The sequence below is a fragment of the Charadrius vociferus genome, unplaced genomic scaffold, assembly GCF_000708025.1.
Source record: "Charadrius vociferus isolate BGI_N301 unplaced genomic scaffold, ASM70802v2 scaffold65, whole genome shotgun sequence".
NCBI classification, from domain to species: Eukaryota; Metazoa; Chordata; class Aves; order Charadriiformes; family Charadriidae; genus Charadrius; species Charadrius vociferus.
The window spans coordinates 1,669,615-1,684,759 of record NW_009649293.1 but is presented as its reverse complement, the minus strand read 5'-3'; the positions used below and the strand labels follow the sequence as shown (position 1 = coordinate 1,684,759).

The 15,145-nt window shown below is 33.4% G+C and overlaps 1 protein-coding gene across 1 annotated transcript in view; it reads right to left on the bottom strand.

The window, feature by feature from the left end:
* The window catches only part of RTTN (rotatin), a 95,050-nt gene that overhangs the window by 22,855 nt on the left and 57,050 nt on the right, over positions 1–15,145 (bottom strand). The window contains exons 33-39 of the mRNA XM_009889075.1: positions 12,667–12,856; positions 10,174–10,256; positions 3,628–3,739; positions 2,704–2,902; positions 1,550–1,640; positions 355–508; positions 59–196 (exon numbers count right to left, since the gene is read on the bottom strand). Coding sequence (XP_009887377.1) covers positions 59–196; positions 355–508; positions 1,550–1,640; positions 2,704–2,902; positions 3,628–3,739; positions 10,174–10,256; positions 12,667–12,856 — 967 coding nt within the window. The remainder of the gene's footprint in view (positions 1–58; positions 197–354; positions 509–1,549; positions 1,641–2,703; positions 2,903–3,627; positions 3,740–10,173; positions 10,257–12,666; positions 12,857–15,145) is intronic.

Below are 15,145 nucleotides of genomic sequence, written 5' to 3'. Positions count from 1 at the left end.
ATTTGTTTGTTTATTTTATTAGTTGCTAGGTTAAAACCCATCCAGGAATATTTATTACCAATTATTGCTGTACAACGATTTGCAAAGGCTGCTGTCACAGCTGGAAAAGATGTTTGGCCACTCTTCCACAATAACGTAGCCAGAAGGTTGAAAAAGTCTACCCATGTTTCATGAAGTACAGATGTTAACTCAGTATCTGCAAAGATAATATGGAAAAAAAAATCAAACAATTGACACGTGCACAAACCTGGATAGCTAAGCCTGACAGACAACAACTGTCAGTTTAAATGAAGGTGGTATGTAAATGAAGACCTGCCTCTGTCTGGCTATACTGGAAATAAAGTACTTCATTACCTAACCCATCTTTGGAGCGAATGGCAAGAATCGTGAAGGTATTTCCCAAGAGAGGCTTCAACAGTTCATCTTGGATTACAAGCTGAGAGTCCACCAATAAACATGCTTTCAGAAGCCTGGACACAGATGACAAGTATTGAAGTAGTAATAACACCTGTTAAATATTTTTTAAAAGATATGAAATAAATCCATATATTTGCACCTTCCACATTTATTTTTTTAATGTAAATACTCACATTACCTCAACTGATTCATAACATTTTGAATTAATATACACCACTTAAAAGAAATAGTAGGATATAATTTAAAAACTGTTCTCCTAATTTTTACTGTAGAAGATGAAACAGGATTCCTACTCTGGAAACACACGTGTGAAACCAACTCTCTAGTGAAAAAGAATAAAGTTCCTTGTGAGAAAGTCATGACTCTCATTATACGTACAGCACCATATTGTCTGGAAGTTCACAAAGGAAAACATAAAAATGGTCATTAATATTGACAAATATATGTGTATTTCCTGAAAACAGAAGCTCAATTTGAAGCTTTAGGAAAAAAAACATTCCTGACATATTTATTTATTTATTCTCACAAGATTTCTGCAGAAACATTTTCTTAATAACCTGGGTATCTTTCTTCAAAGTAAATCTGAATGCAGAGTAACAGAAGCTTTAATATGGTGCTCTGCCATGAACATAGTATGTTCTACATGTTATATATATGGAGTTAAATTTGAAACAAAAGTATTTCCATTGGCAGTAACCCTATACACTTCACGTAAATCAAAATTAGTTGAGAACTGTGTAAGTGTCTGCAGGATTGGAGACAAAGCAAAGCAGACAGGTTTGTTGCAGAAATTAAATATGAAATGTGTCAGTAACTGTATCTGGCTTGTACTTCAATACCGTACAAAAAAAATTTTACTACATTATTTCTGTAAATGCTAAACTCAATTTGCATTTTTAAAACACAACTGTTTTCAGTGTCAGATTCTAGATATCATTCTAACACAGAAATTAATTGTTCTGTGTTGAATATAACACGGTTTATTTTCTCTTAAACCTTGTTGAAAGCACAGAGATTCACATGAATGTAGCCTAGAGCAGTGTGTCTGGACTATGTTAATGAATCTAGATTATGCAAAAATAATTAATTTCACAATTTAAAAAAAATAGAAAGTAACAAACGCTTCTCTAACCTGAGCTTTTACATTTTCTATATGATGTGGATGACCCAGTGGAGCTTTCAGTTCCAAGATATATCTCTCAACCAGATTAGCACTTACAAGACTAAAATAAAATAGAGTAAGTTGGTCAGAAATATACTTAAATAATTAAATATTCTACTAATTTAACATTCCATAGAAGAGAACATTTTAAATAAACAGAGTAAAAATAAATTATGAAGCACTTTCTTAAAATAGTGGGGTTAACCAGTACGTCTAGCATAATGGCAACTATAGCAGCAGCAAGTTGTTTCAAAATAGTTAGACTACCATGAATTCCAATGGCTGTTACTGCACTGGTAAAAATTGTTTGTTTGTATTTGATTGCTTATTTTCTTTCCTGTAGAAGAATAAACAGCTCTGTAATAATATAAACTGTATTCAAACAAGGGGTTCTTTTCTTTCATTAATTGCAGTATGAAGAGCAACGACAAAAGCTCTTGAAAACCTTAAAAAGAACTGAACTAATTTTCACGCTTCACTTCAGGACTTCCAAACAATTTCTACAGATGAAAGAATTTGTTAAGATGCAAGAGGAAACATGAAATAGAATCTGAAGACTATTTTGAGGGGGCTACTTCTTTAAAAAAGAAACAACACACTAGAGTCTATCATCTAATACCTTCCCAAATCTCACAAGCATTACTTACTCTCTTTTAGTGTGACAGCCCTTGGCTCATCCTCAAAATATTGCATACAATTCGAAGAAGAAAATTATAAAATTAACTGAAATAATCTGCAACTCTGAATACCTGACTACATCATGTACTGTTCTACTAAAGAAAAAATTAAAAAATTACCCCTCCAAAAAGGATGACTAAACAGCCATCCAGTCAAAAACCTAAAACATTACCAAAGGAACACACTAGTCCTGTAGAAGACAGACACCACAAATTGAATCACCAATGTGACTACCTTTTCTGTGAAGAAAAAAAAAGGAATAATCCAAATTCTTTTCTTTTGTTGATTGTATTATTTAATAAAAAAAGCATTTCTGAACACTTGAAAAGCAAGAAGCAATCAATATATTTAACAGTTTTGGTAAGAAACACTGCTAGATCTCATTTCAAACTTTTCACCTCTATTGCTACACCTTGTTTGTAGTTCAGCAGTTATTGATCTCATACCTGCTGAGAGCTGTTAGCAAATGTGCTTGTTGAAGAGAAATTCCAGTATCTTCTGGTGTGACAACCAGCAGATTGTGCAGAAGGCTGCAAACAGCTGACAAAAGGGCAGGTGTGACTACCGCACGCTGTTTAGACAGAGTAACAGACATGGGGGAACCATGTTGACTTCGAGATTCTGTTGTGGTTGTAACACTTTGACCTAGAATGTATTTAATAAAAAAAAAAACCGAATTAAAAAGCAAACGCACAAAAGATTAACTAGAGCAGTTACATAAAACAAATTGCTTTTCTTTTTCGTAAAATGTCCAAGTTGCCTCTACACTTAAAACAGTATATTCTGGAACAAGAGAAAATATCCAAGAAATCAATTATAGGAGAAGCATTATTTAAAATAGTTCTGAAAGAAAATATTCCTTCTATAAGGCAATAATAATCATTAAAGATAAACGGTAAATTTGGGAAGATAAATTTTCACTTCTTTCCTTAACAGAAAAATATTTCATGTTTGTAGATATCTCTCTACACACATAATTTTATATATTTTTTTACATTATATACATTTTTATCTTTCTACATATAAAAGAATTATATATACATCTGTGTGTGTGCACGCGTACATACGACAGCTTTACTAAAATCGAACATTTTGAAAGGGTGACTGGACGACAGGAATAGAACCTTAGCCTTGAGTTCCATTTCAAGCTGTATCAACCATTTTCATTTATTTCTGTCAAATGTATTTCACCCTATTTCATTTTGAAGGAAGTGTTTCATGTTTGTCTTCCAAAACAACCACTAAAAGCATCAATGGGCATCGTTCCAGCCATATGCAAGCTTTATAGGCATGCACAAATACTGGAATACGGGCAGGCTAATACAACATATTCATCATCATTACACACACCAACTCGAAGTTTGACTTACCTTGTGCAATAAGCCGATCAACTACAGGTTCAGGAATAAAACTGGTTGAATTGGTTGGGACTATTGCCTGAAGTTCAGTAACACTCCCCAGTGATGGTGATACAGACTGAATCTAGAAAGACATAAAGGAAACCAGCTGATTCCAGCTTTCATAGAGCAGACTTCTTATATTTTGCTTGCAGGATGGATTTGGGGGGGGGCAGGGGGAAACAAACCATCAAAACCAACAAACCCCCAAATGATGTAAAAGTTACTGTTTAAAACCAATTCGATTAAATTTTTCTCACTATATGTGTATACATATAAAAATTATAAACATCCAATAAATGAAACTATTGAAAGATGTGCAATATATCAACAGCCTGGAACATTTCCGTTAAAAACTGATCAATGCCCACATTACTGGAAATTCCTCCTCTTCATCCTTCTTTTTCATCCATATAATTGACTCAGTCTATGTTTGGAATAAGATAGAAAGGCATTACTGAAGCATTTAAACTCACATTTTTCATGGACTATTTGCTTTACTGAGAACATAAGCACTTGTCCAGGACATGCTCAGATAAAAATATCACAAGCGCATTAGTCATCAGCCAAAGTTGAAGTTCCAGAGTCTTTCCAACTCTGCATACTTCTCTTAACCTTAGTCCTGTGGTCCTTACATGTACTCAGTTTATGGCGAAGATATGAGATATTTACATGACAGTAGATAATTTTACTGTCATGCTACCATGCTCCTTCTACCAATTCTACATTATCTCTCATATTATTAATTTTGCATGCTAGCAAAAGTTCTTAATGTTCTTGCTACTTGTTTAAAATCTCAAGCTCACAAGCTCGAGATCAGAAGACCTAGAGTCTCCAGCTTAATAATATACTCTCATGACATGAGAAGACCTGGGACCTGTTTCAGAGTATGGGACAAGCATCTCCCACGTCAGGTCACTTTTTCACTTCTGTTTTTTTGTTTTCTAGCTGGACAATTCATATCAGATAAATTTCCTTCTAGAGTGTCACTTTATAGTGTAAAGAATACAGAACACTGGGGAATCCGATGAAATCCCAAGACAGCCAGAGCTCAAAGGGTATTATTAGACTTTTCCTCACAGTGAGCTCTCTAAGGACGACTGAAATATTTCAAAGGTTTTCTTTTTAAAGTTTTATTAGAATATCAGTTGGAATATTTTTTTTTTACCTAAGGAAAAGTCAAAAGTGACTTAATTGACAAAAAGGGTGGAGGGAAGGAAATCAGATTGCTCCCTTCCTAGCTATTTTATCCTTGCAGTTAGGTCACTGCTTTCCAGGTTTGGCTTTGATTTACTTAGTAGCATTTTGAGCTACAGAAACTCTCTACTCTTTTCTCATCCCCTAGAAGGTTTAACCCCACCTCCCACCACTTAGGCTTCTGTCAGCACATCTTTACTTGAGACCAGACTCCCTGCATAAGCTAAAGGCTGCCACCTCCGTGCTGTAACCCCCTTCTATCCCCCATTTTCCTCTGGTCTCCTACTACTGTCCATCCTACAGTCTTGAATCTCAGGCATGCTTGGTTTTTCCTCAAAAAAGCCAGAAGGTTACTGTAACACAGAAGACAAGCTACAGTAAGATTTGGGGCGCATGTCTGAAACCCAGGATTCACATATAGCTTGGGTCACATAAACACTAGGACATGCATGGCTAAATAATTTTCTTGTTAGCAAAATGCAATACCAAATAGTACCAACCAATTGAAATTCAAATTCTATTTAGGTTATACAAATAAAATCCGCATTTGCCAACTGAAGTAAATGATTTAAAGTTTCATGCTTGCTGATTTAAATCATTATTAAAATACATTCTTTATGTTAGAGGAAATCAATGCATCTTGACACATGGTAAATTCTGCACTTATTCAGCACTATATTTCAATTCCAAGCATTCTAATAAATGACAAAAACCATAACTTTTTTCTTAAAAAGTACAAAACCAAAATGCAACTTGTAACAGTGCATATGGCTCTGCTGCAACAAGTAAAGCCCTAAAAGGAATTATTACTATTCTGAGAGTCATCTTAAAGATATTATGAATTTATACAAGCTTTCGCGTATTAGTAAATATCTTCTACATTGCACAACGATTATTTCTCTGTCTTCTAAAACTGTCTAAACACTTTGAGCAAAGAAATAAGGATAAGGACTTAGATATATTAAAAAAAAAAATCAATAAAGGCTTTATCTGGTTAGAAAAGTATCAGCTTCCTTCTCTGATGGAACATTTATTGGTAATTGCTTCACAGTGGGACATGGGTTAAACCCAGAAATTTTCTATCTTAACAGAAAACATCCAGTAACACAATGAAGTTGTTTCACAATGCTCTGTCTTCCAGGAAAGAAAAGACGTTACTGCTTTTATAAATCACCTTTGATAAGGGTGAACTGGGGATCTGAGACATTGTATCTAGTAAAGAATATTTACTACTGCCACTGTATTCTTTCTGGGAGCAAGGAAGCATTCTGTTGTTTAACAGTGAAACAACAGACTTTGGATGGGGGTTTAATTGTGGAAAATAAAGGGTTGTGTGTGGGGGGGAGATGACAACTGTAGATTAGAACGAATATAAAAGAACACAAAAAACATCTGAGTACAGGAGAAATGTGAGGGTTTTGCTGTTTATCTACTAGATATGAATAAAAGGTCTTTTCTTAACCTCTAGTATAAAAATCCCTCTGGCATTGCTTTAATAGGCTTGCAGTGATTAATTCTATCCAGTTCTCTTTTCAAAGGTTTAAATCACTTAACTGTATAGTACTCTGGTAACCATGGCTCCAGAAAAGAAAGCACACGTTTTTATAAAATAGCAAGAAGATTTCACAGATAAGAATGGCCATGACTTAAAGCTATCAGGGAAATTTCTGTAGATCTTTAACCTGCACCATTTTTAGCTCAAGTTTTTAAACAACTGCTCATTTTGCTAAGCTGTCCTGGGCACAGAACAGCTCTAGTGTATTTATACAGTGTGAAGCAAGTTGGTATTTCCATACTGACTGGTGTTCTCAATCATACATACTAAACATGAAACAAACATGTTGTTCTCTGTAATGATAACATGAGTTAACGTTTAAACTATGAATTCTATAAAAGATAAGACTTTTAATCTTCTCAGAATTGGACTTTTTGCAGTATCCACATTCCAGTTTACAGAAGAATAAAGGTAAATTTGTCAATAATCTGTAACCACTGAGATCTTAAAGACACTGAATACGTACAAGTAGTGCATATGAGTAAATAAGAGTACAGACAATCCAGCTCTGCTGATGTCTTTTTCATTCCCACATAGCCATTCTTTACTCTATAAAACGGACAAAATTGTACTTATGGCTTCTGCAAGACCTCTGACAGTCTGCTTTACATACTGAAGTAAAAAAAGAATTTCTGTCATTAATGTACTCGGTTTTAATTTTCTCAATTTTACTTTCTGCAAATTAGGACAAAAAATTGTGGATGGGAAAAAAAAGGTGAAGCCAAAAGGGAATCTACCAACTACTTTCACTTAAGATTATATGAACCCTGTGTGAAATCAGCCTTTAACAGCAGATAGCTCCATTAAAGTAATGATTACATGAAAACTGAAAACAGAGAAAACTAATAGTGTCTTTTTCTTCTTGTCAAAATTGTTTTAAAATATCCAAAAAAAAAAAAAAAGAAAAAATCCAGCAGACCTTTTTCTCTTCACAGAAAAGAAATTCACACAATCCAGTAAAGATACATCACTTTTGCTTCTGCAAAGATCTTCAGGATGTGGTTTAGTGAAGCAAAAAGTAGTTTCAGCTTCTCAGACTGACATTCATCAAATGAATGGATATGGGCATATTTAGAATATCTTTTTTTTTTTTCCTCCCAGTGTTATTAATATATCAGAGAAGAGTTCTGATAGCAACAATTCTACTTGGTCTGATAGCTGGTAACTCTCAGTTATTTGTGGCTTTTCTCATCAAATCTGTACCATATACACACACACTTACAAGAAATTTTCCCTTCAATAAGACCTGCTGACTCCTTTTATCTGTGATGGGGAAAGCATGCCATCTAGTGGGCTTGGAATACCACATCGATATACTGTGTTTAGAGACAAACTCCTACAAACTTTTGGTAATGACGTCAAATTTATTTCTTTTTCTCATACATCAAAATGGAAAGCTTTGGGCCAAACTGTAGGAACATAAAATGTGAAGTTATACAGGAATAACTGCAAATGCGTGACTTCAGGACAAGTTTGAGTTTTAAAAAGTATTTCCAAACTTTACTATATAGACACTTAATAGCCATTAATTGCCTTCTGAAATCCAGTTTGTACTTAGCCTCAGTTCCCTTCCTCTATTCTTCTTCTCTTAATTAATACTGGCATTGGAACATCAGACCTCTGCATCTTTCCTTCCAGCTTGGAAACCTACCATCTGTCGCATAAGCACTGGTATTTTTTTAAAGATAAGAAACTTAGTTAATAAAACCAAGAGTTTACAGCTGCTAAAAAGATCCATGAAGGACAAACAGAAATTAAATTAACTTCTATAAATTACAAAGTTTTTCTGTGAAATCTTCATATGTATCAGGGGAAGAAGGAAAACAAAACAAAACAAAAACCAAACTTGAATAAAACTGTCTTTACATTAGCTGTAAGAGCATAATCTCAGCAAATATGACATCTACATCTGGAAGACTGGTACAAATGAGTGTATCTTAGTACTACATTGTGCTTTCCTCTTTAAATAATTATGTTGAACTATGACGCTACTTTACACTTATAAGTAAAAATACATTAATTTGATCTAGTAGATTCCAAATTCTTTTTTCCTTTTTTAAGCTGCTGAAGCAATTTCATGTGAGGAAGTCTTCAACTCTTCGTAAGAACTCAAGCACAACTTTAAGTAGATTAGACACTCACTCTGATAAGAATTGCTGAAATATAGCTTTTCCCTCAAGTAACATGAATACAAAAAAGATTAAATTTGTTCAACTTTTATTCCCATAAGAAATTGGCACTCCATTTATTGAGTAAAAAGCAATTTGGAAACAATTGCTTTTAATCAACATGGAATTCTTATGTAAATGGTTTATTAAGCAGTATTTATGTTACCATCTACTTCCCGATTTACATGCACTTTCATTTATTTTAGTTTCAAATATTCAAATTTGAATATTTGTGTTTAAAATAACTGTAAAATTTGGGGGGGGGGGTTGTTTTGTTTTAGATAAATGGAAATAAAATTAATCAATAAAATTTCTGAAAAAAAGAAATTTTAGCTTAAAACTGGAGTATACCTTTTCCTCAATTATTAAAAACATGCCAGAGAACAGGACCAGTACTAGACTGCAATACATTTATAATAGAGAGTAAAAACAGTAAGGAAAAAAATATAATTATGAAATATTTTGAGACAGAATTTCAATACTAGCTTTTCTATGTTTTTATTTTTATCATGATCTACAGCAGAACTAGGCATAACAATTTTAGTCAATAAAGTAATATAGTATCTTGTCATGCTTCATCAATCTTTGTCATATCAGCACATCTGTTTAACAGAACAGAAATTTCTGAGCTATGGTATTATTGCTTTCATATTACAGTAGATGGTTATTAAAAAATTTTTAAAGACAATATAAAACGATAAAAATGGATTTCAGTGCAACATATCAGAGTTTTCTTGGAGTTACCCTTCAGTCTTTGAAAATACATTATTTTTATCAGATAATTAAAGAACGTTATAAAAGCTTCCTCCACAGCCTGATCTGATATTGCAACGCTATTTTGGAACTGGAAGAATGTATTTCAATTTCTCTTCCTTTGCATTTGCCATCTTGAAAGACAACATATGTTTACAGCCTTTCATTGCAGTAATCATCCTAGCCAGAAACAAATTTTTTGAGCAGCCACCTGCTTTCTTATATTTTTCTTCTCTATTTTGGGTCTTGCAAACACTTGTGCCACTTTTATATTTTATAAGAGCATTTTCAGAATCCAGAGTTTATTATGACACAGAATAAAATTTTAACCCAATGTACTTCTGTGGCTTTGATTAATCCAGTTCTGTAGCTGTCTAGTGTAAATATAGGTTCACTCTGAAAGGACAGTTTGGATAAAAACAGCAGTAGTGACAACTAGAGATGAAGATAACTGCATTTTGTCAATAAAGTCAATTACAAAGTAATCTCTAGAGAATATGTCTTGCTGTGAGAAGCAACAGAATTCAGCACTGCCTTATGCATTTAACTAGTCAAGGTAAGTTATTTTATTTATTTTTCCTTAGGTAAATAACCATAACAGTTTTATTTACAATATGAAAACTACTTCAGAGTAAATGTTAATTTAGTTTCAGCTTTTTAATTTTCTGTTTAATTTCAGTGTTATTGTGGAGGGTTTTTTTTAGCCTGACCTGATCAGGCTGATTAGCCTGACCTGAGCCTTTTTTTATCAATGACCTGATAAAATGTTGTAAGAGTTGTAATTTTCTTCAAAGAATTTCATGAACAACTTCATGTTTAAAATAAATAGATTACTCTGCAAATTACCATAGTTTCAGATGTTGACTGAGAATGTGAAGTTCGGCTTTGACTGGATGGAGCTTTCCAAAGATTAAGAGAATCATCAAAATCTGTAGGAAAAACAAAAAATAATAAAAATCAAAATTGAACAAAAAAAGTTTTCTTTTTCATTACTACAGGATCAGCGAAGAGCATAACAAGCTTTTCAAAGGATTGTTTCAGTGAAGCAGAAAAGTAGCCAACCACAGTTATCCTTCTCAAGATCTCAGAATACAAGTTTTCACACGTTGTATCTATGAATTCTTATCCAGCCTATCCCTTGAATAAACAGAAAGTAAATAAATACAATTTTCAACTGCAACATAAAATAGTCTGGAAAAAGCTACACTTAGCTCAAACTGAATAGCATAGGCTTTAGTAATTTGAAATAGTTCAGATTGATTTTTATTTAAAATGTAATAGACAAAAGTATTGAAGATACTGGGGTCTCACAGCATAAACTTAATGAACAGATGCCCTCGTCTTCAAAAAACTTCAAGTTCGCATTTTAAGAGTAGTTTCAAAAGAACATGTATTCATAAATATAATGAAGGCAGAATTACTTTGTAAATCTGTTTCAGATTAAAAAGTGCCAAAAATTTTATAGCGCAAACCTGTCAGTAATAGGTTTTGAGACTTTCATATATATAGAAAATAAAACAAAGAATAAAGCACTAGATTACACAGATTCTGAGTGCAAAACCCAGAAAAGTAGAAGTCCTATACATATCTTAGCTAATTACTAAACTGAGATAACTAATTTTATTTTTAACATAACTTTGCAGATGAGTTCTTTTTATATTCCTGAAAAATGCGAGGAAAAAAATGACAAAAACATTTTCAGGAAGAGAAACCAAAGTGAGATCTGTTAAGATATGACAAGGGACCTATTAAAAAGCAGAAACAGGTCATTATAGATAAACAACACAATTCTGAACATATGAATGAAGGACTTACAAGCCTTTCAAGCACTGTAGTTTTAGAGATGGCACAAACATTGTCCTAGTCCTCCCTTTTTTAAATAAACAAAAATTTTGTTTCTTGTTCCTGAAATATCATAGAAGATTCTTCCCCCATATTTCAAAAACGCTGGAAAAGCATTTTTTTGGCTTTACTTTTCAATGACCTGATAAAACGTATCTCAGCTGCTCACTGAAAAGTTCTACAGTCCTGGAGTTTGAGTTACGCTTAGACATGATATCGCATCAGCTAACAGCAACTACCAAGAGGCACAAGAGGACTATGGGAGGAGTGAAATGTGTTGGACTGAAAAAAATACACTTCTAGATAAATAAAGGAGCCACAGAAGAAACTGAGGATTTTTATGACTGGAATTTTGTATACTGCTGAGGTACTTCTCTGATAACTCAGTGAGTTAACCAAGAATATTTCTTTTCCTTAGGTCTGTCAAAGTCATAACTTAGTAGGGGAAATAGCATTTCTCTTCTGTTCATGCTTCTGCAACGTAAGCTTAACAGAAGCAGACCTACAAGAACTGTTCACATCTGTAGCCTTAGAAGACAGAAATACAGAAGTGCAGGCACAGAAAAAAAGAGACACCAAAAAGAATGAACTTATTAATTTTCCCTCCCTTGAGCAATTTTTACTAATTAAGCTATCAGAAGAATTTCCTAGTTTTCTAAACTTAAGTTCATAAAACAAGTTTGGTCAAGAATGTGGGTTCCCACTATGTGTCATACTAAGACTTAGAAATACTGCTCAGAAAATGATTAGTCAACATAAAAGTTAGATCTGAGATACTACAAGGGTATACATACAGGTTAAAAAAATAAATCAAGCCAATCTGAGTTTTAAATTTGATCAGTCTATGAATTTAATTGTATCTTAGAATGCAGCTAACTTCAGCATATCAGAGTCCACTTCGTATCTTTGAAAGTGAACACATCAAGAAACAGAAGTAGGAGTCCTATACACATTTCACATGTTTCTTTTTCCTGAACTTTCATTGTATTGGTCTGTCATAAAATCACAACTCTGAGGGTGGTGAGACACTGGAAAAGGTTGCCCAGAGAAATTGTGGATGCCCCATCCCTGGAAGTGTTCAAGGCCTGGCTGGATGGGGCTTTGAGAAACCTGGTTGAGTAGAAGGTGTCCCTGCCCATGGCGGGAGAGTTGGAACTAGATGATCTTCAAGATCCCTTCGAACCCTAACCATTCTATAATTCTAACTGTAAAAAGTATTTTACCCCCAGTATTTTGCAAGACAATGTACTACATCTTTTCCATTTGTAACTTTTTGAAGATGCAAATATTAATGAAGATGCAATATGTTAAACTAGTGACTTATCTAGTCTTAGATCCTTAGAGCAATATTTTGATTTAACAACATATTGAATTTCATGGTTTATAGGTTCAAGTTCAGTTCCATTTTTAGTAAGAATTACTCAAGGTAATTTACTCAAAACTAGAAGTTATTTAAGCAGGTTTAAAATACTACAAGATGACATTAACATCACTTACCAGTTATACCACCTCTTTCTATGAGGTTCTCTTCCTTGGAAGAATTCAAATCAAACATATAACATCCTAGGTAACAGTGTTTCACCATCTGATTCACATGTTCATAGAACTGGCAGTGATACAAAAGGGCCTTAAGTGCAGGTTTTCCTGTCTGAGAGAGGCCAGATTCTTCATCATGTACGCAGGGACCCTTAAGACATGAAATTCATAAAGGTCACTTCTTTAAAGGAACCTTTTACATAAGATAAACTGTCAAAAAAACACAAATTAAGCCTAATAATGTCTATGTGTGTATACACATAGCTGGTTTATTGACTGTAACTAAGAGATTCCAAAAAACAAATAGATTTTATTAAGGCTGAGCTAAATCATAGTATTTTACAAAAACTGTAATGACTTGGCAAAATAGAAGTAGCTGTTTAGCTCCTGAAAAATTTGTTAACAGCTAAGTGGAAAGTCACAGAAAGCTATAACTGGATGGTTTTAATACAGTGTATATATCACAAGACTGCACAATTTTGATTTCTCATTTAATTCTACTCACAGATATCACCTAATGCAAAAGTTTTCTATAGAAAAATAGCACATTCTTATCTTGGTATGAGTAAGTATCCTGATAAGGTCATCCTGTTCTAAAGTATACGGCCATTATACTACATCTATCCGTATCAATCTACTATGATAAAAGATTTATTTAGAAAACAAGACATAAAAAGAAAGAAATTCTCTTTGAAGAATGGTTTTCAGTCATTTCTTCTTAAATACTGACTTCAGGGAAAACTTTCTAAAGAAGCGGAAAGAAAGCCTTCATAGTCTTATTTCAAACAAACAGTTTGGTTTGACTGCCTTTGTTACAGTATTTCTCCAGTGTTTTCTATGGTAACAGATGAAAACAAGAAGTTTTATTAAGCTACAACATAACCTGTTATAGAGTGACCATAAAAATTAGAAGTGTTAATTGGCAAAAGAACCCAGACTGAGAAAAATTCAAACAAATTACAGTCTGCAAGACAGTTTTAGGAGGCATATTGTAGTACTTCAAAAAGAAACTTGTTAAAATTATGGAAAAAAAATTAGTCAGTGCTAATTAGAAACTTTCTTTGGCAGTCAGGAAAGAGTAGAGGTAAATCAACTGCATGTAAGTAATTTGAAAAACACTACTTGTCCCCAAGAGGCTCTAGATCTTCCCCAACCCCTTCATCTGCACTGAATACAAGCTTATGTTCCAACAAAACAAAAACCAGATCAAGTAGAAGCAGTAAAACTATTTTGTGTTACAGGGCAAGTTATAACCAGAGCTACTGGAGGACCAGAGGACAGCTACTGCTCATTCTTTTTGGTTTCTGTAATACATAAACAGACTATTTTCACTATTTGCTTTTTATGCCAATTAATGGAGAATGAGACATGACAAACAGTTTGTAGAATGTAGTGTTTCACGTAAATTGTTTACGATGAATTATAAAATTGTACTCATGCCCTGTCAGCAATATACTTAGACTGTATCAACTACAGCAAATGCATACTTCCAAAATTTTGTTAAATTTAGTCAAAATTTTACTATCCAGAACTGTCCTTGCCAGTTAAAAAAAAAAATCTATGCCAGACACTCTATTGTACAACAGGGGCCCTGAAAGAGTTACACATCAATTAGATTCATAAAGTGCTCTGACTTCAGCAATCTTCATACAACACAGTATGTTGCAGTCTTCTAAGTAAAGTCAACCTGCATAAAGTATTCTAACAAAAAACTTCCTAAGCAGATCAACTAGATAACAGCAATACTATAGATATTCTCAGAAAGATACTGGCCTACAAAGTCAATTAACAGCCTTTTCTTTTCCAGCCCTATTTGCCTAAGGGATGAAATGATAATGTTCTACTTTGGCTATGGTACATTATTCCTACTATTCACCCACATCCACTTAATTGCTCTTCTTAAATTTCCTTGCATTAAGGTCAACAGACAAACTATCTTATTCAGGGCAAGAGAAAAAAAGTAACTCTGAAACACAGAATTTGATCCTTGTGGCATCTTACAATTTTAATTGTTGTTTGTATTTTCAACAGTTTTAATTTACCAGTTATCATAAACTGTTGTTTGATAGTATCTTTCAGCATGAACACTGATTAAGTGATGAGCAATTCCCATTAAATTGCACTTCTTAATAAGAATCACATTGACTCAAAGCTTCTATTAATTGCACTGGAATTCATCCAGAATTCTACAACAGGATTCAATTTTTGTCACCTCACCATAGCTGTTGAAATGTTTAAGAAAAAGACTAAAAAGCAACTTTTAATAGAGTTTCTATTGACAAGTTACACTGGCTGCCTGGTGTAAATCCCCCGCTGTTATAAATAGTAATTCTTTAAATCCAGATTGATAAAATACATGTAATAAGCAATAAGACTGAAACAAGGGCCAGGTTGTTAATATTACTTGAACATCTTCCTTTACAATGAGATGTAAAGGAAA